The following is a 23707-nucleotide window of genomic DNA, read 5'->3' as shown; positions in this document are numbered from 1 at the left end:
GGCTTGGTTGAGGGAGAAGAAAAGGTTTGGTTTTTTTCTTTTGCCCGGGGATAGGGTGTCGTGGCCTCTGTAGAGATGACTTAGGTTTTCTTGGGTTTCCTCCCTTTTTTCTTTTTCCTCCGTCCATTTTATTTCCCCCCTCCTCTTTATTATATTTGTAGGTTCACTTATATAAAAAATCCATATACATGCTATTCAAGGAAATATTACAATAATTATTGCAGAGATTCTTTTCTATAACTAGCACCAACAAATCCTATATATGTGGTATTTTATATTGCAGAGATTGTATTCCATAACTAGCATGAATCAAATCATATATTTATGATATGTTATATTGCAATAATTATATGTGATTCAGTCATTATCTCCTTGACATATTGCCTTTTTTAATATTAGCCCTGATGCTCTATGTTATCACCACATGTAACCCCTTATTATTATTTATTTATTTTTGAAAAATTTATCAAAACATGGGTCAAAAATTGGGTAGCAACACATATTTAGAATAAAATTTCAAAGAGAAATTCATACATTTCATTATATATTTTTCAATACTCAAGGTACAAGATAAATAGTCTATTTATAAGAGAAAAATAAAAACATTAAAGGATACTAGAAAACTTAAGTGTCATGAAAAACTAAAATACTAAAAAGTGTCTGAAAGTATGATAGTAGTTGTTTTTCAAAGAATTTTTCGTTTGAAAATACATCAAAATAATTTTTTTTTATTTTAAAATATTTATTTTTTAATAACAGTATATCAAAACGATCCAAAAAAAACATTTTAAAAAAATCAAATTTAAGCAAAAAAAAATTAATTTTTTTTAGAAACATCATTTCAAATTGCATTCTCTAAATTCAAGGTATAAAATCTAAGAGATTCTAATAGATTTTATACACACACACACACACACACCACACACACACACACACACATATATATATATATATATATATATATACATGGTTATTTTATTACAAAAGTAAATCATATATAAAAAGTCTTCTTGGCTACGTCATGCTTATAAATAAAACATTGTTTTTGCTTGTACATTGCAATAAGTTTTTACTTGTTTTTTTTTAAGATAACATGCATATGCATGAGATTTAACAATACAAATGAATTTAGCCCTCGAAATAAATATAGATGAATTTACAATCATTATTAAATGTATTCATAAAATTACACAAGGGATTTATTTAAAAGTTGTAGTTCAAAAATTATTTAGCAGTCTCACAATCTGGCATATTGGGGGGGGGGGAATGGAAAATCTTAACTTCCATCCCCACAAAATTGACAAGCATTTAATTAAACAATTACATTTATTTTTGTTGGGCCTGAAGAGCAACTTCCATAACAGGAAGATCATGTGACTTTAGCCGAAAGAGCTAAAGAATCAATCAGCACAACCACTAGCCCTAACATGCGCATAAGATTGTAGTGGCCGATACCACCAGAGGATCTTTGAATTCCACTCCTCTATATGACCATTACAACAAATCAAAACGTTCAGGACTCCTCCAATTATGAAACTTGAACATGTTTTGCATGCTGACAAGTTTCTTCCAGTTGAAGACTTGGAAGGCAAATAGCAAGCATTCAAATCATATCATATCAACCGGCCCCATTACCTGTCGAAACAAAATGAGGGGAACTAGACCGTGTGCCGATAATCTTTACATTAATTGAATAGAATATAATCCATTATATTACAGTCAAACTACAACTAGTTTGGGCCCAAAGAAAAAAGCATGGCCACCACTATGATCAACAAATTTACCACACTGGCCTAAAGAATAATAAGGTACCCCCTTTTTCTAATAAAAATAAATAAATACAGTGCTTGAAATAGGGCATAGAACAAGGGAAAAGAACACGTTATAAATCCCAAAAGGGATAACTAGTAACTTGACCCCTGATGCAACTGACCACACAATCACCAATAAACATAAGAAATGGCAAGACCGTGCCAGAAAAGGAACTATAATTTACAGTGCGGCTGAGGAAAAGATTACTATTCACAGATTCTGGGGCGCAGCCCTTGGGAGAAGTGCCAGGATGTCAAAGCTGAGCTAGCAAGAAAATATAATCATGGAATCTCATTCTGCACGTTGTAACAAGAATGAAAAACCTGAGTTTTCACGGACTAGAGGTGGAGGGTCAATATCAGAAGCTTCAACTTTTTGCATTGACTTCGAAATGTCATCCACTGTGAATGGAATGCTGCACAAGAGAATGACGTTTTTTGTTTAGCTGCAGAAAATCACGTATCAAAATTAAAGCCAAAGGCTTATGGTTACCAAAATTTATTACCTTGAGTCATCGTCCAATAAGAAAGAACTGCTCACAGCATTGTTTGAGTCCTCCGTCATCATTACTCTCATGCTTGAAATTACCTAAATATGGGAGAAATCTTAATCAGTGATACTTTGGATATTTAGTTTTGTAGGTGCGAAAATGAGGGGCATGGATAACAAAGACTGGTCATAGTAAAAGAAGTGAATAAATTCGGTGTTAAGTTGGATGGTTGAAGTTACTGACATTTTAATGAAAAAAACAAGAACCATCCAAAAAGGATGGGGCTCAGAGGGAAACCAAACCATTCGCATGAGTTATGCAAAACAAAGGGGCCACAACAGATTCCATATTAACGCTTGGGAATTGAGAGGGAGAAAGAAAACAGTGAGGGGATTCAAATTACACGAGTGTGCCTAAACCTTGCACATAAAACCTTTAATGTTTGCTTTTCCATCAGTTGGTGTCTGCAGAAAGTCTCAAAATAGAAATGAAAGTGACTTAAAAGTGAGAAGAATTTGACTTGCATCTGAAGATACACTATGCGTGCCATATTTGTCATCCCAGTACATAGTGCTGATCCTGTATAACTGCTGTATGCTAAGCACCTGAAAGGAGAAGCACCAAAAAATTGAGAGAGAGCCACCAGGGGGGGTGGGGTGGGGTGGGGGTGGGGTGTTACTCACCGGGCAAAGATCATTAGTTATTTCTTTGAGAGTCTTTTTGGGCTTCTGATGTATAACCTGAATAACCAAAATAAAACAAATGGAAGGAGAAGAAATAATAAGTAAAAGTTGTTGACTCTGATACAAACACACACACACAGAGGATGTATAAACAAACCAGAAAGCCAACAGCTTGTCTAATGTGCTTCAATTCATCCCATGCTGAGCCTGCAAACTGGATGGCGGGGAGACGCTAAATTTAGTCTTCCAAAAGATGTGAAGAATGATGGATTACCAGTTGTTAAGACATGTTACCTCCTCTGTTGCATCTTGGCACCACTGTTCCAACTCAGCTAACCCTGCTTTTACATACTCCCCATTGCTGAATGAGCAGCATTCGCGCCGCAAAAGAAGGCTGCTTAATTGAAATATTAGTTAGTAATATCATGTCGTCAAAGCAAATTAGCTACATAACAAATTTGAGTTGATTGCAATTACCTGTTAAATAATTGAACATTGACAAATGAAAATATCTGAGTAAACACTTTCTTGACTAAGAACGGGGGAACCTGTACAGACAACACAAATATGATAATGAAATTTAAACAGGAAATAAAATTGTTGATCATTTTCGTTATACAAACTTCCCACTCACATAGTTGGCTCTCATAGTCTTCAGGCAATTATTTAGACTTTTTACTATGCTTTGCCAGTGTGCAATCAGAGCTTGTTGAGCTACAGCATTGGCTTGAGAGCGCCCCTTGACTAAACTCGCTCGTGACGTCCGGGGAGCCTGTGTTCAATATTTCAAACATGATTAGGGAGAAGAAACATGCTGGACGCCATAACAAATCAGGATCACACAACCAGGGAAAGCGATAATGAAATGCTATGCAATCACAACAACTTAAAAGAGTTCAATCCAATTTTATAATGTAATTTGAAGTACAAACAATTTTAAGAAAAATAGCATGCAGTGATTACCTGGATACACAATCCAAGCAAAGGGGAAATCTCTTTCTTCAAGTTATCTCTAATCATCCCATATATCTTTTCAAGGAAAGCTGTTAATTGCTGTTTGAAAAGCAAAGCAGGATATTTAGCTTCAACTTGTCGCAATTCATCCAGTCCACTAAGCACCCGACCATTAAGGAATGAGAACCCAGCATTTTGTGGTGATCCACGAAGCCCCTAATATTTTATTGAGATTCAAAAAAAAATTCATTATGAACTGCAAGGAAAGACATATGAAAAGTATTTTCCCAAAAAAAATTGATAGAGAGGAGAGAGTTGTTCTCACTTGGGACATCCTTCCAAACAATGAAGCTGATGTTGATCTTCGCCGTTGTGGAGTTAAGCTTGCTGCTCCACTTGCTTTTAGGGTGCGTTGTAGTAGCAATAATAGTGTGGATGAATTTGATAACCAATATGACAATACATCATTGTTTTCTTGGACCTAAGCAAAAGATAAAAGGTATATTCTATGAATATAAAAGCAAAACTAATATTTCTAGATTCCAGGGACTGATTAAAAACAAACTGGGGCATAGACTCAGCAAAGAAGTGAGATTGATTTATTTTGAGCCGTTAAAGATATGGTCAATGAGAATGTGTATATTCTAATATGTAACAATATTATGTTATGCCATAAATGTGTATAGATTAGATCACCTCAATTGATGAACCTATTGTTTGAATGATACTGTCAAAAATACTTGTTCTTTCAACTTCAAATGACCTCCACTGAATAAGGCATCTGTATATCATACAAGCAGCAACAGGTTTGCCCCCACTGAATCCTAAATCTTGTGACACGCATTTAATTAGCAGGTCTTGGTTCTCCTGCACCACAGAAGATGACATGTCATGACAAAGCATAGAAAGAAAAAAAATGTATGGGAACCAAAAAAAATAGCATTCATAACTTTATGCCATCACAAATATGTCTCCATGATTTCCCAAAAGGAAAACTGTAGGAAGGCAATTGAATTTGAAAATTGAGTGTACTACTATCAATGTGAGTGGCTAATACTAGGGCTGGAATAGGGCTGATTTGGGGCCAGAGCAGAGATGAATTGAAACTCAGTAAGGCCTACAAGTCTTGTGAAGAGAGCAATTTTAATGGAGTTTCACCACCAGTAAAACACAAACTTGCAATAAAACAAAAAAAAAATCCAAGGTCATCTATCTAAGTAGATTTTGCAACACTCAGGCTCATAGAAATCTTAATTAGAAAGGATAATCTGAAACCTATAATGAAAAGCAAGAGAGCTTATAAATCCAAAAGGCAAAAACTTTGAAAAGGTAAATGTCCCAAAAAACATTACGGTTGACTAATAACCTAATTCCTGACAAGGCTTAAGTGCAAAATTACAAAAATTCCCCCGCTAAAAGGACTTCTCCATCACGGACTACTTACCTGTTGTTTCTCGTTAAGAGATTTCTGGGGCCTATCCTCATTTTCAGCTTCCCGAGAATTAGGTGGGGCAAGTTTTGAATCCTGAGACATTCAGAAAATGGTGTATAGAGTCATTTGAATTTTTTCTACATTAGCATGAACCAGATGCAACAACATATATTCATACCGCTGCTTTCTTCACATCTCCATCTTGAACATTTCCATTCTCTGGGGTCCTCTGCATTCAGGATTCAACAATAAGTAAAACATTTCCATCAATATGCAAGTGTTCATCCAAATGAAAAGTAGGGCATGCATTCTTTACCTGGATGATTGTTGTCTTAGGTCTTGCAGTTAAAGCTTTGGCAGTTGGTGATATAGCAAGTGCTTGTTGACGAAGTACTTGATTCTCTGATTCTAAATTAGACACCTTCTCTTCTAATCTGCAAGAAGAGGACAGAATTGCAAATAGTTGCAACAATTTTGTAACATCAAAACCCAAACTGTATGTTTGATAACACCCCACCCCCCCCCCCAAAAAAAAAAAAGAAAGAGCACCCCAAAGGCTGAAACAAGCAGACTTGTTACAAACCTCTGAACTGAATCTTGGAGTTGATCCACTCTCTTCTCAGCATCTTCAAGCTTCTTGGTTAGTTGCTCATTTGTGGCCTGAGCAACAACATAAGCTTGTTTTTCATTGTCAGCAATTTGTGTTTCTGAGAGCAACTGTGCCTGTGCAAGCAAAATTTTTCATCAGATGCAGCCTGCATCTTCAACAATTATTCTTGTTTCATATTGTCAGGTATAACCACAACTAAGTACATATAAAAACTAAAGAATTATTAAGTTTACTCAAAAGATTAGTACCCAATGCCTCAATGCAAGAGTTAACACCCAAATCAAATATTTTTCTTTCACTTTTGGGTAAATTGATCATACTTATTTCAACACTTGAAGTCAAACAACAATAACATAACCTCAATCCCAAACTAGTTGGGGTTGACTACATGGATCCTTTCAAGCCTAATCATAAACCGAATCCATTTACACTCAAAATCAAACGTGCACACCTATGCAGTTATCATTTTTTATCAAGAACGGCAGGGACGTTGAAAGTTCAATTTTGTAGTTGGAGATCATCACATAGCTTTGCAAGTATATTCTATTCCTTCCACGTCATATACAGCAAGTATATTCTATTCCTTCCACGTCATATACAGAAACATTTACCAGGCATACTTCCACAATTTCACCATATGAAGACTAAATTCAACATCAATAAAAAAAAAATGCAATATTTCTGCAGACAATGGTGCTCATTGGAGCAAGGAAACAATAATGCATAACACATAAACCAAAAGAATTTGAAAGTGATGCTAAAACATAGCATACATACCCTCAACTTTTCAACTTCAGCTGACAATGAATTGATTTTTTCTGTGTCTTGAACCATGACAGGCATTTCCTTAATGACTGGAGGTGCTTCTTCAATGGCTTTTCGAGCTGCCTCTCGTTCTTTAACAACCATAGACTTTGCTTCTTCTACCTGTACTTGCATGGCATGCAATGCATCCTGCAACTTGGCAAATTCATGGGCTTTTGCCTCCTCAAGATCAATCTGTTCAGAATAAAAAATCAGCATTGAAGTCATCACATTAAAGTGAACACAAAATAAGTTGTGAGATTAGAAATCAACTTCATTACCCTTAATCGCTTTTCCAATTGCAAACGCCATGTAAGTTCTTCTACACGCTTTTCCAGCTTATCCTTTGCTTCTTTAAGTGCCCCTGTCTCTCTAGCAGCCTAAATAAATTTCAAAAGCAAAAATTTAGCACGAGCTCTTTATACAGATCTGCATATTGCTGAAGTTATATGGTGTTAAAAGCTGACCATTTTGAGCATTCTGAGCTCTCTTCTTGCAACTCTGCATCTCCAACCACACTGAGAAACTATTATTGCCTTCTGAAGATGTCTATAATAAGAATGAGCTTGGTGGCAACGCCAATGAGCCTGTAAGGAACCAGTGCATGAGAGTTTCCATAACAATTTTTCAAAATTGAAGGGTTATTCACTAGAGCAGTAAAAAGAGAGAAAATTATACAATTCAAGAATTATAACTACAAAAAATGGGAAGAGATTGTTATGTTACAAAAGAACAACAATACCTGAATGATGGTGGTCGCTTTAGTTTGCTTCCGGAATCTAAATTCTTTTCGTGCAGTCATTGCCCTTAAGCCTGTCTGTAATGTGATTGCAGATGACTTCACTCTCAAATAGGATTTCCTGGCAATGTAGAGACGGAAATTCTTCTCGATCTTCAAAGCTGCAGCTTCTCGCCTCAATTGCTGATACAGTTTTCGGGATACATTACCTGGAAAAGAGGAAGCGTAACAATTATAGGGAAATCCACCAATTAAGATTCTGATGAGAACAAGTAGGAGGCAATTCGAAAAGAGAGTACTGTGCTTTTAATATTGATAGGAAGCGAGACAAAGGGAACCTGATTTCTAGCATTCTTTTAGACATCTCCTTTTTAATTAAAATAAAGTACATAAACTTAACGAGTGTCATAAAACTGTATAATGCATTAATTGGTGATATACCAAATACAGGAAAAAAAAAAATCACTAAGGCAATTTAAGAGAGTCCAGGAAATTACCTCTTAAATAAGATTGCAAATTGATAGCAGCTTCACGCAATGAAATGAACTCCTTCCGGGCAATGTAAGTGTGAATTTGCCGTTGAATGGTTCTGGCTGCATTGCCAAGCACTTCTGCTCTCCTAGCATCCAACTCAGCCATCTGACCTGCTCTCAAGAAGACCTTTGACTTGCCTATCTGCCAAGGGTGAATCAAGATAATCACTGTGATAAACAAGGACAAAGACCTAAAGTAATTTTCATATGCACTATATTAAGGGCCTTTAGGAATTTGACAAGATGTTCGTCAATAGCAGTGCGGAAGAATATTGTCTCCCTAAGTAGTTTTGAATTTGTAGCCATCTTGCTATGAATTAATGAAGGAAAAGAAGATGAAAAATGGATTAAATAGTAATATTTTAAAATCTCTTTTTCTAAGCACACAACTAGAGAAAGTACAGTTGAGTTTGGGATAGTTATGTAGATCAATATCCAACAATCACATAAATATTGTAGATTCAGTTATTAATGCTAAAAAATCAAAAGCATGATTATGAACAATTGAAACTCTTTATTAGTTCAAAAACCACAGGAAAGAAAATTCTGACGGTATAGGTTATGAACAAACAAATTCATTAAACTTTAAATTAATTTATTTTAGTTTTGTTCCTCTAATTTGAAGAAAATCTCACTCATTAACTACACAGTTTCAAATGTGTGTTAGTTCATAATAAAGAAAAAAAGGTTAGGAGACAAGGAAACGTTTTTCCAGTTAACACTCCCACCATCACAGCGATAATAGTCCAAGCAACAAAAAAACTGGAGATCAAAATCAAATAAAAAAATAAAAAAAAGAAATGATCTGAAAAATAAAGTAAAACAGAAAATAAAAAAAATAAATAAACGCATTGTCACCTGGTATCCTATCAGTCCCTTTTTATCAAGAATCATTTGACATGCAACCTTATCATCAGAGCTGCCACATGAAAATAAAACATATCTATCGTAACACATGACCCAAAGAAATTGGTGGTGCACAATCCTTAATCTCTATCATAACACATGACCTAGAGAAATTATGAAATGATACTTACTTTCCTTCCAAAACTTCAGGAGCAAGTAATCCAAAACGATTAAGAAACTCATAAAAGGTTCGCCTGGTTGGATATCCAGCGCAGCTAATCCTAATGGCCTCAAGAACACCCTAATCATAAGAAGCTAACATAATCAGTTTATTGGTAAGGTAAAATCTGAAATTTAGCTTAAAGATGTAAACTTCTAATGATTCATCAGATGAAAGGAATGCTTTGAAGCATATTATACTCACACCACATCGTAACTGTTGGATGATGTTGAAATTCTCAAAAATAGCAGGCTTCAGGATGTTATTTGGCTTCACACATCGAATGTAGTGGGGTTCAGTTGCACTCAAGGTCTCCATCAAGGATTGAAGTTGTAGCTGAGAATTCAAAAAACAATATTTGTGACATTATCCTTGGAATGAGTCACATAACTCATAAATAATGCAAGAATTTGCTATCAATAAACCCGCTATGTTGTCTTTTACTACTATAACGGAAAAGGTTGTAAGCTCAAAAGCTAGAGATTAGGGTTTTCTATTGGGAAAAGGCAGCCATAACATCATATATACATAGCAACCATAAGATAATCATAGGAGTGCAACATGAAACTGGCTATTAAAAGAACCATAGAGATGCTACCTAAAATGTGACTGGTACCACTTCACAGTTCATGATGCTATTCTAAAGTGAAGCAAATTTAAAATGTCAACACCAAAATTCTCTGAAATGTAACAAGGGTGGTCTTATTAGAAGTCAACCCAATATTTGTTTGCTTTCAACCATCAGGGTATGTTGTAATTTTCAAGCTCTCACACAGTAATGTGTGTGGGAAAGTGAAGATGTGGTGCCACCAGCACCAATCCAAATCAGCCACATATTGGGAAAATTGCCCTTGACCTGCATGTATGAATTCTAACTCCCAACTTGTTAAAATGGAATGGGAGGCCACACTATTAAGTGATGTCAAAAAATTGAACATTTAAAAAACCATGCAAATGTCACAATTGGAGAAGGTAATTAAACATTGTCATGATAAAAAAAAAAAAAAAAGAATATGAAGAGGCATGGCATGAGCATCATATATAGATGCAACGTATTGTTTCTTATAGAAGCATCTTTTCACAAGAATCAATAAGTACTCGACAACATATTGACACATCAACTTTGGACAACAGGACCAGTAACAAGGACGCTTATAATTTAAAGCCTACCAAATACCAATTAAAGAATTGAAGTCAAAAAGAAAAAAATTACCTTAAAGCGTGAACCAATGGAAGAGAACTTGGATGACTTCGATGATTCTTCTGGAAGTGGTGGGAATAGGCCAGCCACAAAGGGGCAATTTGAAGCAGTCAACAGGGCTTGATGTTCAGCCACCACATAATCTTTGTTTTTGTCCAGAAATTGATTGGCTTGATAATTTACCTTCACATCAGGAAAAATTTAACAAGTTATGAAAATCCCTAGAACTTCTCCCCTTGTCAATAAAAGAAGATTGAAAGTACATATAAAACAAAAAATATAATTAGTTTACCTCCCCTGCATAGTGTGATATGGTGAAATCAGTGCTGGAAAGTTTTGGTTTGATAAAACGTTTATGATTTTTGAATGTCTGATACAATTTTTGCGCAAATGTTTCATGTGTAGACTTGGGAAACATGCTGCATCAACAATTACACAAACATGAGTAGTGACTTCAAGATGACCTCTAAAGAAGAGCAATATATAGGAAAAAACCCATTTCTGATTAATAAACACATAACAGTAATAAAAATGGAATCAATAATTAAAGAGAGCAGAATACCAGGCTTCATCTAAAAGCGCAATTATTCCTCCAGGTTTCTGTAAGAGAACAAAATGACTAATTTATAATGTGAATTATAAGACACAATAGCAATAAATTAAATAGGCTCATTTCTTCACCATCACAAGATAAATACTCTGAAAACGGTGAAAGATGATGAAACATCAAATCCTAGAATTGGAAAGGTGTACAATTGAGAAGCTAAAAACCTTCTCAATTAGGTCCAATACATCCTGATTATCAACAAATTCAATGTAGCTCCAGTTTATCTCCTCTTTGGTGTACTCTTCCTGCTCCATTTTAAACACATGCTACAAACATACAATTGGAAAATAACAAATCAATATTAATCTGTTGTCAAAAGAGCAAGCTAAACTTGTTGATTAAGAAAGATAACCTGATTGAAATGTTGCTGTAGTTTTTCATTTGTGAAATTGATGCAGAACTGCTCAAAGCTGTTTTAGGAGAACATACACAAGCAGAGAAGCAGTAAGTCATATTTCAAGCACAATTACTTTATTTCCTTCTCCTTTTGGTTTGGAAAAAGGAGTGGCATGGCATAGTTGTTATGGAATGAGCATTTGTGATATCTAAGGCCTGATAGCAAGTATTGTTCAAAGCAATTCCTCATTAAGAAAAATCCTAAACATGGAATGTTGGGTTTATTTGTTTTTCATGAAACACTATCCCAAACACCGTGGAAACATTGGTGATGGTTTCGATTCAAGAGTCTGAACGCACATTCAAAGGCAGACTTACCTATTGAAAAGTTTCTACAATTTCCATTGAAAAGTGGAAACGTGTTTCATGCATCACTAAAAAGGCTTTGTTTAAAGCCAATTCCAAGCAAACAATTGGATAATAATCTGGAACAGCTTGTTGGGTAGAAAGAAACAAAAGCATCTTGCTCAAATGATATAATAAGCATGTAAAGTTAATGACTTACCTATTGCACTTAAAGCTTTCAAAACCATAGATGTCAAGTACTCCAATTATTGATTTTGAGTTTAAATCCTGTCCAATTGAAACATTAATTTTATCCACAAGCCTGTGCACAATAAATGTAAAAGTCATTAGTAAATTCTTATCTAACTTGATGAATAAAACATTGAACATCCAACTATTTGGGAGCCATGGGAAAGAAACATGGTTTACTGAGCTTTTACCAGTCAAACAAGCGAGAATATATTGTCTTCGCCAAAGCATCCCTGCTAGAAACTGCATTTTCAGGGTCAAGAGTCCTTGTGATAATTTCTTCTGGTGTAACCATTACACGTTTAATTAAGGCATCTTCCAAGCTCTTTGCATCACACCTATGCATTATCAAGATTAGTTAGAGATACAATAAATAACCAGCGGATCAAGATACGGGCAATTATTTAAACATGGAAAAGTGCAGAATATATACCTGAGAAGTTCTGAAGTAATATTGAGATGGAATCTAGACTTTTCATCCTTAATAACTGAGGAATCTATCTCCTGTCCCTTGGCAAAATTAACATTTCCAAGATGAAGAATTGCAGCCACAACCCTAAAAATTCCCTCCTGAAAATAATTGCACACATAGAAATTATTTAGACCATCAAGTAATAATAAAACAAAACTCTTGAAACTACAGAAAGAGAACCTGTTCTTGGTCACTAATTCCAACTATATCCATAGCCCTTCGGGTGGAAAGATACTCATGAGAATCATTTACACCGTCCAACTCATAACAATTCGATTGATTTAAATAATGGAAAGATTTTGGGCTTCCCAATTTGTATCTCTCAATATCCTGCAAAAATAAAATAAAATAATAATAATAAATTTATTGAATCAACATTTGCATACATAAGCAACTAGTGATAGTAATATACTGCCCATGAAGTAACATAAAGAGAAGGGAAAATGAGTGCAAATTACTTCAAGTGGTGCAGCACAAAGAAGGTAAAAGCAATGGTAGTTTCTTTCTGGATCTGAAATTTGACAAACACGAGATCTTTCAAGTAGATAAGTTCTGATAGCAGCCCCAGATATTCTCCCACTCTTGTCAAATTGGATTTCCACAAATTTACCAAAACGACTGCATTGACACACCACAATGAACATCAAGAAAACATTGTGCTAAGAACCTCAATTACTAAGATACCTTTAAAGATATCCAGAATCAAGCAATATTGTTGTAAATACATGCATAAAACCATTAAGCAGTGCACACCTTGAGTTGTTGTTCCTAACAGTTTTCGCATTGCCAAATGCTTCAAGAACTGGGTTGGACTGTAATTTTCAGCAGTAGTAGAAGACATCAACACACAAGAATTACACTCTTGATAGCATACAGTAAAAAATGCTATAATTAATCATTACTTGTATAAATGCAATGGGAAACCGGATACATGGCCATCAGAATACCTTTCATGCATGTGGAGGAACCAAGGCAAGGAATAACAAGTTCCAACATGCAAAGATACATTCATCTTACCTCCAGAACTTGTTGTTCAACTGTTCTTCCTTCTACTCCAGACCGTCCTCCCAGGTAGGCAAGATATCTCATAAGCATCTTTGTCGTCTCTGTTTTACCAGCACCACTCTCCCCACTAACCAGAATTGAATTGCTTTTTCCTTCATTAATCATTGCCCTATTTTATTGTTCTATAACATATCAGTAAGAAATAACAAAAGAATGTTTAAAAAATGGTCGAATATAAGAGATGAATCTCCATTCACCTGTATGCAGCATCACCAACAGCAAAAACATGAGGACTTAGCTCCCCAAATGTTGCTCCTTTATACTGTTCCATCATGTGAGTATCATACAGATGAGGCAATCTTTGAAATGGATTAACTGCTATCAGGATATTGCCAGTGTATGTCTGGAAAGGGAAAGTAAAAGCAGTATCATCATGGGAATATTTCCTTTTCCTCCAATATTTGTTACTTGTTTCAGCATCAGAACAGTATTAAAGTGGGGGGAAAGAGTAATATGGCTCACATAGATTTCATTAAGTTCATATCTAGCAGCTAGATTTTGCAGAACTCCAGGTTCATGCAGATATGAAAGCTTCGTCATGTCATCCACCCCTCCAGGAGGGGCTTCTGTGTCCTTTGGAAACACTTTTGATATGTTTGAGACAACCTGCAGAAATTAGCCGTCCAATCAGAACCATGAGGTGGTTTCTTCATGCACAAGAATACCAAGAGTAAAGCAACATGCAGATCACAAGTTTCTCCTTTTCTTTTAGATACAAGGAAGGACTGTGTGTTACAACTTGAAACTTTAGCATCCTGACAAAGTATTCACTTAGACATTAGCAGCTTGAACTTAGGACATCATTTCATCAATTTTATCCAAAAAAAACGCTATATGGGACATCTAATATTCCAATCTATGCTTTCTACCTAGCTATGATCTAAAACATCATTCTTACCACCTCTTGGCATCATAGGAGAAGCACCTGGTAATGAAGAAGATTCTTACTGGATGGTTCAACATGTTTATACACTCAATTTTGATGGATATGTGACATGCAATAATGAGAAAGGAGGAATTCAAGGAACAGCTGAAGAACATCTATGGATTTAAGATTCATGACCTCAATAAGACAATTGTAAGGCATGAAACAATAACCAAATACAAGTTATCTTTGAATGAAGCAATAACCTATCAGATTGAGAAAATGAATAACAAAGCTCATATTGACAAATGAATCTTAGATGATGATTATTTAATGGCAAGCTAAAGACTAATGATGATAATGTATCACCCTATGATGATATGAGTAAATTGCTGGAGTGCAATAAGCCCCTTGACAATAAAATCTTCCTCTTAAGTTTGATGCTCATAGATGCAGACATTGATTCAAACATGGCCCATCCATCATCAGTTCATTAAAAATCAAGTAAAGCTTTCCCAATCTTAAGAGGAAACACAGGGCCCCAAATTAAAGCATTCCCAAAGCTTAGAAAATCCAAACCCTGTTTCTTATTTTAGTTGGAAGTAACATATGCTTGGAAATGCATGATTTATTAGCCACCATAGTGAAGAGGTATAATGATGTACACAGCAAGGAAGAACAGAACAAGGAAAAGAAAAGACAGATTTTCCAACTCTTGCGGGCTAGATCCATTTATATATCAACAAACTTGGAAGCTGAAAATGATTGCAAATGACATCCTCAAGCCTTGTTTGGGATCTAGTCTGAGGATGCAACACGGCCTATAGAAGGCCTAGTGGGTAATGAAAAGTTTGGTAGACAGGTCCACATTATGTTCCCAAACAGGTTCACTCATTTTTCAACACCAACATTGATGATCAGAGATATTAATCTCTGATTTCTTCTACTTGGGGGTGGGAGGGAGGGTCTATTGAGATGTACTGAAACACAATTGCAAATATAAATGTGACTAGCAGGTTGGACTATAGATGTTTCAGAATTCCTCAATTCAAGTGATTCCAATCACCAAAGCAGCTTATCCCCAGAAGAATGTTGGTGGCAATGACACTTAAGAGACCTTGATCTAGAGAATCTGGAGTAGAGTTGCTCAATCTGCTTCAGATTATTATATTTACTCAGTTAGCCTAAGGTTCCATATTTTTCTTCTACTTCCTCGGTTGAAATGTTAATTATTGCTTCTTCAGCACAAACATTCTAATGAGGGGAAAAACTTCAACATTACCGCCTGTCCTAACAATACAAAACTCTGACCTTCGAACACATGCACTGCACACACTAATAACTAAGTTTTAGACTTCCAAATGACCTTCTCCAAGAGAATTTTTTAGTTTTAGTTCTAAAGTAATATATATATATATATATATATATATATATATATATATTAAAAGTGTTGCTATTGTCATTTCACATTTGCACACTGCAAACTTTCCTTAGATATTTATTTATTTGCAACTAGAAGAAATTAATTATGCATCATAGATTAAAAAAAAAATCAACATTTTTCATAAGCACTGTCACTATTTAAAAAGGAAAGGATCACTTCCATCACAGCACTAGTTTCCTAGTAATAACCTAATGCATATAGAAGGGAAGGACTGGTGGAATTAGTATGCACACCAGAACAAGTTAATAACCAGAAATTTTAAAAAGATGCAAGGGCTTACCTTTTTTCCATCTGCGGTATTAACATGGACCACATTGCCATTTATGCGAGTAACTTCACCATCAATCCAAGCCAGAACAGGATCTTCAACCCATACATGAGAACCAACAATTATATTGTCCGGTGCTGCCTGCAAATATTTTACTGTTCAAGCAACACCGAGAAAAAGAAAAGGGGAACAAAAAGCCTCCAACACAACATAAAAGATAAGTACCTAAATATAATTGTATGATCAAAAGCAAAGTAAGAACTAGTTAAATCCAATTCTTATGTGGTTGGGAAATGACAGCTGTAAGAGACAAGCTTTCATGAAAGCCTCTCGTTATGGAAATCATTCAACTAGAAACCCCACTCGATATCAAGGCAACCAGATGGTAACAATAGCATTTCCATTTTTGAAGGAAACAAGAACTATAAAAGATAGTTACACTCAATTTCTCAAGTTCTAGTAAGAAATTTAATGTCTCGGCATTCCTAACAACAGGTTTTCGGTTGAAAAGAATCAATTAGCCAGGATTATCATTTGCAACACTATCTTAGCTTCCTAATGCAAAATCTGTGCCTGACATTCAAAACAACTGCCACTGAATAGAAACTGGCATGAAATTCAAGACTATCAAAAATTTCCTGCTACCTGAAGTATTAAAATTCAAAAACAGAATAGTGGCAACCACTATCATTTCTTAGTTTTCATTTTCTCCCTATCTCAATTTTTTGTATTATTTTAGTAACAAAACCCAAACTACTCTGGAACATGTACAAGATAGCTATAACAAATTAACTTCAGTACAGTTTCAAAAAATAAAAAAGGAATACCCACTTCTTCAAAAGATTCAAATAGCACATAGTAGTAAACCTAAATTCAAAACTCAAAGCAACATAACAAACCAAACAAAGACATCTTGAACTAAACAAAAACCAGACACGAAATCATAGCCATGAAATTTAACTAAAACAAAAAGAAGAAGAAATGCCTAGAATTTTATTTTATTTTTTTGCTTTGAATTACCATTTGATAATACCGAAGTGGTACGAAACTCTTAGGCTTAGCTCATCCAACTAAGAAGAAAGGAGAAAAGGAAAAAAGCCCTCTTTCAAATTCAAAAAAATAATAATAAAAAAAAAAAAATTCAAACCCCACTTTCTCCCTCTCTCTTTCTATCTCTAACAAAACTAACCCCAACCCACTTTACTATATATCTCTCTCTCTCTAAAGAGTTTTGAGCTTTTTCTTCTTTATTCTCTCTCTTGAGCTTTCAAACTATTTGTGCTTGTTTCTCTCTCTAGAGTTGCAGTTTTTTCGTTTGATTGTTTGGTCAGCTGTGAGGGGGGGGAAGACACACCTCTCTGTCTCTCTCTTTCTCTCCCTCTCCCGTCTGTTTTCAGAAATTCAAGGAAGAGATTAAAATACTGGCATAGGATAGGAGAGTCTTTAGTGAGTAAGTTTGGTGTTTATTTTTATGTTTTAAAAGTTTATTTTAAAAATTTTAAAATTTTTATTTTTTTATTTTAAAAATAATTTTTAAAAAAACAAAAAAAATATTATTTTAATATACTTTTACGTAAAAAACCACTTTAAAAAAATTAGCAAATAACATCTAGATTTTATAAATAGTCAAGGGTGAGGTAAGGTTTTTTATTATTGTTGTTATTTTAGAAGAGTTTTATAGTTGTTTTTTAAATTATTTTTTATTTAAAATATATTTTTTATTTTTTAATATTTATTTTTAATATTAGTATATTAAAATAAATAAAAATAATTTTCAAAAAATTAAAAAATATTTTTTTATCTAAAAAAAAAACAATTTTTAAAGAATATTTGGGAATGCATTTGAAATGGTGTTTTCTCAAAAAAAATAAGATTAATATTATTACTATTTTTGAAATGTTTTTTAATATGCTATATCAAAAATACTTTTAAAAATATAAAAAGTTATTATTTTAATAAATAACTATTACAACGGTGTCAAGCATCCTCTTAATTACCTCCTTACGGGTTTGAACACTTTTCTTAGGTTATCTATGTTTACACCCTTCTTTTTTTCATTGTTATAAAGATTGGAAAACACGTGAGTTTTTCTTTCCATTTCAGTTTTTTGCCGAGACGTATTCCAGGGAAACACGTGGGGTTGTGGCCTAATGATTGAAGGGACTTGTTCCCTTTCTTCACACTAGGGTTCAAGCCCTACTTGTGTACGTCTATCACCCTCGCGGTACCTTACATGTTCATTGGATTTGCAAGATGTTTAGTGAGTCCGGAAATTAGTTGTGGTGCACGCAAGCTGACCCGGACATCCCGGGTTACCAAAAAGTATTTCAGGGGATTTGTCATGAATTTTTTTTTTTTCAAGGATTAATAAAAATATTATAAATTGAGAAACCTATTGAAAATACCAGTAACTTACGGATACAAGAAAATTATTTTATAAATATTTATAATGTTGTTATTACAGGCATGACTTCTTATATTCTTACTCAGACTAATTATTCTATAAATAAACATTTTTAACCTCTTTAGGGTTAGGCCCATCATATTTTAGAATCATAATATAAATCCTTACTCAGATTAATTAAAAATAAGATTGGTATAAACGGTGAAACGCTCATCTTAAAACGCTCATCCATAAGGTTATGAGAATAAATGTCACATCTTATATTCTTCAGTTGATGACTTGTCAACGTTCGTCACATAATATCGTAATTAAAATAATATCTTCTCCATTGATTTTGAATCTCTTTTATTTCCTTTTTTATTTATTACCTTAACGTGGATTATGGATTTGTTAACTAAGTTTGCACGCTTTGCATGTGATTTCTTAAGACCTTCTAGGAAACCAAGGATCTGTTTGTAAAAGTACAAGCCAGATTCCCTAAAGATTCTGTTCAAGATTCTGTTTTTTTGACCTTATTATTATTATTATTATTAAAGATAAAATCACAAGTTAAAGGCAACAGGTATTTTTGTAATTATGAATTAGCGTAGAGGTTATATGTAAGAGTGAAAGTCTTAACATCCCTTGCACGACAAGACAAAAGGATGCCGCCCATCTTTCCCGTAGCCTGCTCCAACAAAATGTATTCTGAATTTTTCTCTCTTTTTATTTATTTTATATTCGTGTTATTGAATATTTTATTAATGCCCCAAAAAAATAAAAATCATGATGCTAGTCCCCAACTCGTGGGCTAGCTATCAGACGGCCCCAAATCCACTTCCTAGATGCATAAAGATATCCTGTAAATGACCATCTTATCCCCAGTACGGCAAGAACTCCCACCGTTTTTGCACCAGAGGATAACATAACGAGAGGGTGCGCTCTCGAAATTTTTACAATCACGTGTGTTAATATTTGCTAGTTTATTTGTCACGCTGCACAGCAGATTAATATTAATTTTTTAAAAAATATATAATAACAATATTAAAAAATATAAAACAATATTTTAATAGTGTTATTAAACTTAATCAAATGGATTAATTTTTTAATATTTAACTCAATTCTTTCTCAAACTTGAATAACATTGGTTTAGCAACCAAGCGCACGTAGGAGCTTTGGGTCCAGAGCAGCGCCAAACCAAAGTGTCTAGGTATGGTTTGCTCCTTGTGCATAGCAACCATGCCAAACTCATGCATATTTTTTTAATAAAGGAATTTACTTATAATTATTCTAAAAATATTAATATTAATATTTTTATTTTTATTTTTATAACCAAATATATTTTTATTTTTTTCTATATTTCTTTCTTCTATTTTGAAACATTAATAACATGCATCCCTAAAATTCAGTCAATTTTTTTTTATTAATCTCTAATTTTAGTGAAGAAACTATCTACAAAATTGCATAAATTAAGATAGTCAAAAGGACAATAAATCTTTTTACGTATATAATATTTTCTTTTCTTACAACATAATATATCACTTCAAAAGTTTTATCTTATAATCAATATATTTTAAATTTTCATATATACTAATAGTTCTAATGTAGAATTAACTCTCTTTGAAATAAACTTTGGTAATTGATCATGTAACAACATCTCAAATTTAAAAAAGCATTAACCCTTTAAAAAACTATCCAACATTTAAATTAATATGTTCATTCACAATGCATCCAAAAAAAAAGTTTATTTTTGAAGACTTGAAATAAATCACTTAGAACTCAGTATTGTTTTTCCCATTATTTTCTCTTTGAATATAACAAATTTATAAATTAAATTGCACAAACCAAAAGGAGTTTTTAGTTAAGTTCTACTGCATATAAATGAAAAATCATGCTTGAATAAGGTAATGTTTATTTTTGCAATCCAATTATGCATTTAAATGCCATACCCAAAGCACTTAGGTTTGGCAACCACGCCAAACCCAGGCGCCTAGATGTGGTATGACCCAAACTAGTAACCATGTCAGACCCATGAATTCACTTATAATTGTTCTAAAAATATATTTAATTTGTATTTTCATCCTTGTATTTTTAACTAAATATATTTTTATTTTTTATGTATTTCTATCTTCTATTTTAAGACATTAACCATACTCATCCCTAAAATTCACTTAATTGTTTTTATTAATCTCTAATTTTAGTTAATAAATCATCTATAAAATTGCACAAATTAAGATAGTTAAAAGGATAGTAAGTCTTTTACATATACAATATTTTCTTTTCCTACAACATAATGTATCAATTCAAAAGTTTTTAAAGTTTTCTCTTATGATCATATATTTCAAAGTTTCATATATATTAATAGTTATAATGTAGAATAAACTCTCTTTGTAACAAATTTTGACACTTAGATCATGCAACAACATCTCAAATTTAAGAAAGCATAAACCGTTTAAAAAAACTCATTTAACATATGATTGTGGTTGCATATTAGATTATTATATTTTTTATCTTTTTTTGTTACAGGTAACAACTAAGGGAAAATGATAGTATATAATTTGCAAAAAAAAAAAAAAAAATTGATGATAATAAAAACATAGATAAGTTTGGTATCGTAACCTTCGTAACCTAAGCAATTAAGCTTGAATGGGTGTTTTAACACCTAATACCCTAAAGTCAACTAACTTGGGAGCTATTAGTCCAACATTTGGTACATGGGTTGAGGAAAAAAGCTTAAGGGAATAAAACATTGCACTATCTACATATTAGTATCTGCAACTCAAATTACTAAGCTCATAGGGATGTCTCAACACCTAATGCTCTAAGACCAACTGGTCTGGGAGTCATTAGCTGAAAGCTTGTTACATGGGTTTAAAGATGCATTATGTTTTAAGTTATATATATATATGTTAAAAAAAAAAAAGATAATAATCTCAACTTAAGGAAGTTAACCTTAAACATTAGAACATAATATTATTTTCTTTAAATAAAAGCCCCATCATCTATGTTTTCATACATTGAGCACATAAAAAGGAAGGTTTATTAATATTTTGTTTAAAAGGTATTGAGTAGATATATATAAATTTAATGAGAGTTTATTTATCTGAATAGATTAATGAAAGTTGAATGACGAATGCCTTCTTATTAGTACTTAAAAGTGCATTTTTATTAAGGTTTTATATCATCATTTTATACTTGAAGTATTAATAACTCCTTAACGAAAGCATGTTTTATAATAATAAGTCTGATACTATAAAATACCTTTAATTTATGGTAAATGTTAATCTTAAATGCAGGCATATCACATAAAATCAAATGATTGATTTATGAGTTTAACTATTGAAATTTAAAAGATAAAAAAAGGGTCAAACTTAGAAAAGAGATACTAGTTCAGTCCAAACTGGAACATTGTTCGGTTATTGGGTCATATCTGAAGCTATAGATCTCGGATTTAGATATACTCTATATGGATAGAAAGTTAATACATAGGCCTAAAACTTTCATGTAGAGTTCAATATTTAAAAAGACCGTTTTCAAGTTTAAATTGTAGCAACAGTAGAGAAGTCTGAATCTGTCTTGCAGCCTAGACATTGTTCAGTATTCAGCCTATATCTTGAGTTTTAGAAGTCCAAATGACCTTAATTTTGTTTTTCTAGAAATCTGAGACAATTTCCTATAACTTTCATAAGTATAAGTGATTCAAATTTGGACATTATCAATGACGTTTTATTCAGACAAGAAGATAAGAATTGTCACCAAGTCAAGATGTGGCCACCTACTCAACAATTAGTCATCAAATCAATAGTTCCAAATTTTGGCCTATAAAAGGAGGCATTTTCCATGCATTTAGCCATCTTGGTTGTTTAGATTAAGATCATACTCTTTATTTCTCTCTTTATATTTTTGTAATGCATAAGTTTTTCTTTCATTAATATCTTATTTATGCTTTTTATTTCCTTTCTTTTACTTAGTTAACTTGTATCTTGTTTATATTCTTATCTTATTTATTTACATTTCTCTTCTTCATTATGTTTAGCTGCGTTTATTATGTCAATGTGAAAAGGTTACACTAGTGATGTAAGAATAAGTATAATACAAACTCAACATGGACTTCAATGCTTATATCCTAAACAACTTGCTATTAACATGTCTTATCATTTTTATCTTAATAATTCTTAATACCTTGTTTTTTGAATGGTTAATCTAGATTTATGTTGTATAACACTTGGTACAACAAATGCTTGGTACTTTCATAGCCCACCCGTATGGTATAACCTATATTTGTGCTATGAAATGAACTTGATTTGTTGTTAACATAAGTTAGCATCATGAATTCCTAACAATATTTAAAAGTTTGGTGTTACTTAAATAAGATAATTAATATGATCATGTTAATAATTTATAATAAGCTATTAATGACAAATCATCCGATTGGAACCTCTTTTGTGTGTGGTTTCCAGTTGATTAATAAAAGGAGTTTATACTCTATTTGTTTAAAATATCATTAGTGGATCCTCTAACCTTAACATTTATTTTTATCATTGTTTAATTATCACATTAATCAAACATCTCAAAGTTCTCTTTAACTTCATTTTCTTCTTCTCCTTATTATTATTGTTGTTGTTGTTGTTGTTGTTGTTTATAATTTATATAGTTAATCTCCCTGTGGTTCGATTCCGGTCTTGTCGAGTTATTTATTACTTCGACATTCCTACACTTGGAAGAAGACATCGCTCTTTTAGTCGTGTTAATGGGAAAGAGAGACGAAGATATTTCTTTAAGAGATTGGGAATAAATGTTAATTTTTATGTACAAAGATAAATGGAACTGGAAATTTAAAGAAAAACGATATAGGAACACATGTTTCCTTTAATGGGAGGGTGGAGGGTGTTTGGCTTGGTGAACAAAAAAGAAGAAGGAAAGTAATAGGTTATTGTAATACATAATGTAAATGAAAAATGACCAATTATAGGTAGCATGATAAGCTTAAATAGGATAGAACTTTTATGGTGAATTTCTTTGTGATGACCAAAAGTTTCCATTTATTATAAATGCATTGTGTGATATCTTAATTGGTTGGAAGTTGTAGAATAAATTGAGAAAGAAAGTATTTATTTCATGTATGTGAAATGTATGATGTTGAGATAATGAGGATTGTTACCTTGAAATTTAGATACGATTCTTAAGTTAATGGAAATGATATTAATTAAATTAGCCTTATGATATTAAAGGATATCAAGATAGCTAGGTTTAAAATTTAGAGGAGGTATAAGATCGTCACACATGACAGATGGTTGCATAATACCTATATTAAATAGATTTTAGAAATATTATATTTAAGTTACATTT

The 23707-nt window shown here is 33.0% G+C and overlaps 1 protein-coding gene across 1 annotated transcript; it reads right to left on the bottom strand.

Annotated features, from left to right (window-relative positions):
- Positions 1 to 1668: 1668 nt before the first annotated feature.
- Positions 1669 to 17386, bottom strand: LOC118040878 (myosin-17). Its single transcript, XM_035047927.2, has 39 exons — positions 16996 to 17386; positions 15988 to 16116; positions 13861 to 14004; positions 13596 to 13741; positions 13351 to 13507; positions 13087 to 13145; positions 12792 to 12951; positions 12514 to 12663; positions 12295 to 12431; positions 12053 to 12199; positions 11833 to 11934; positions 11284 to 11341; positions 11096 to 11197; positions 10887 to 10924; positions 10617 to 10743; positions 10337 to 10507; positions 9328 to 9459; positions 9095 to 9204; positions 8916 to 8976; positions 8022 to 8199; positions 7528 to 7733; positions 7253 to 7372; positions 7067 to 7165; positions 6759 to 6980; positions 5955 to 6094; positions 5688 to 5805; positions 5550 to 5600; positions 5384 to 5464; positions 4636 to 4806; positions 4265 to 4420; positions 3949 to 4155; positions 3620 to 3757; positions 3463 to 3533; positions 3280 to 3379; positions 3143 to 3199; positions 2986 to 3042; positions 2827 to 2907; positions 2318 to 2400; positions 1669 to 2227 (listed from the first exon to the last, which is right to left on the bottom strand). The coding sequence occupies exons 1-39, from the start codon at positions 16996 to 16998 to the stop codon at positions 2104 to 2106; spliced, it is 4593 nt and encodes a 1530-aa protein (XP_034903818.1). The 5' UTR covers positions 16999 to 17386; the 3' UTR covers positions 1669 to 2103.
- Between the last annotated feature and the right edge of the window lie 6321 nt (positions 17387 to 23707).

The sequence above is a fragment of the Populus alba genome, chromosome 1 (genome assembly GCF_005239225.2).
Source record: "Populus alba chromosome 1, ASM523922v2, whole genome shotgun sequence".
NCBI lineage: Eukaryota > Viridiplantae > Streptophyta > Magnoliopsida > Malpighiales > Salicaceae > Populus > Populus alba.
This window is presented reverse-complemented; position numbering and strand designations above follow the sequence as displayed.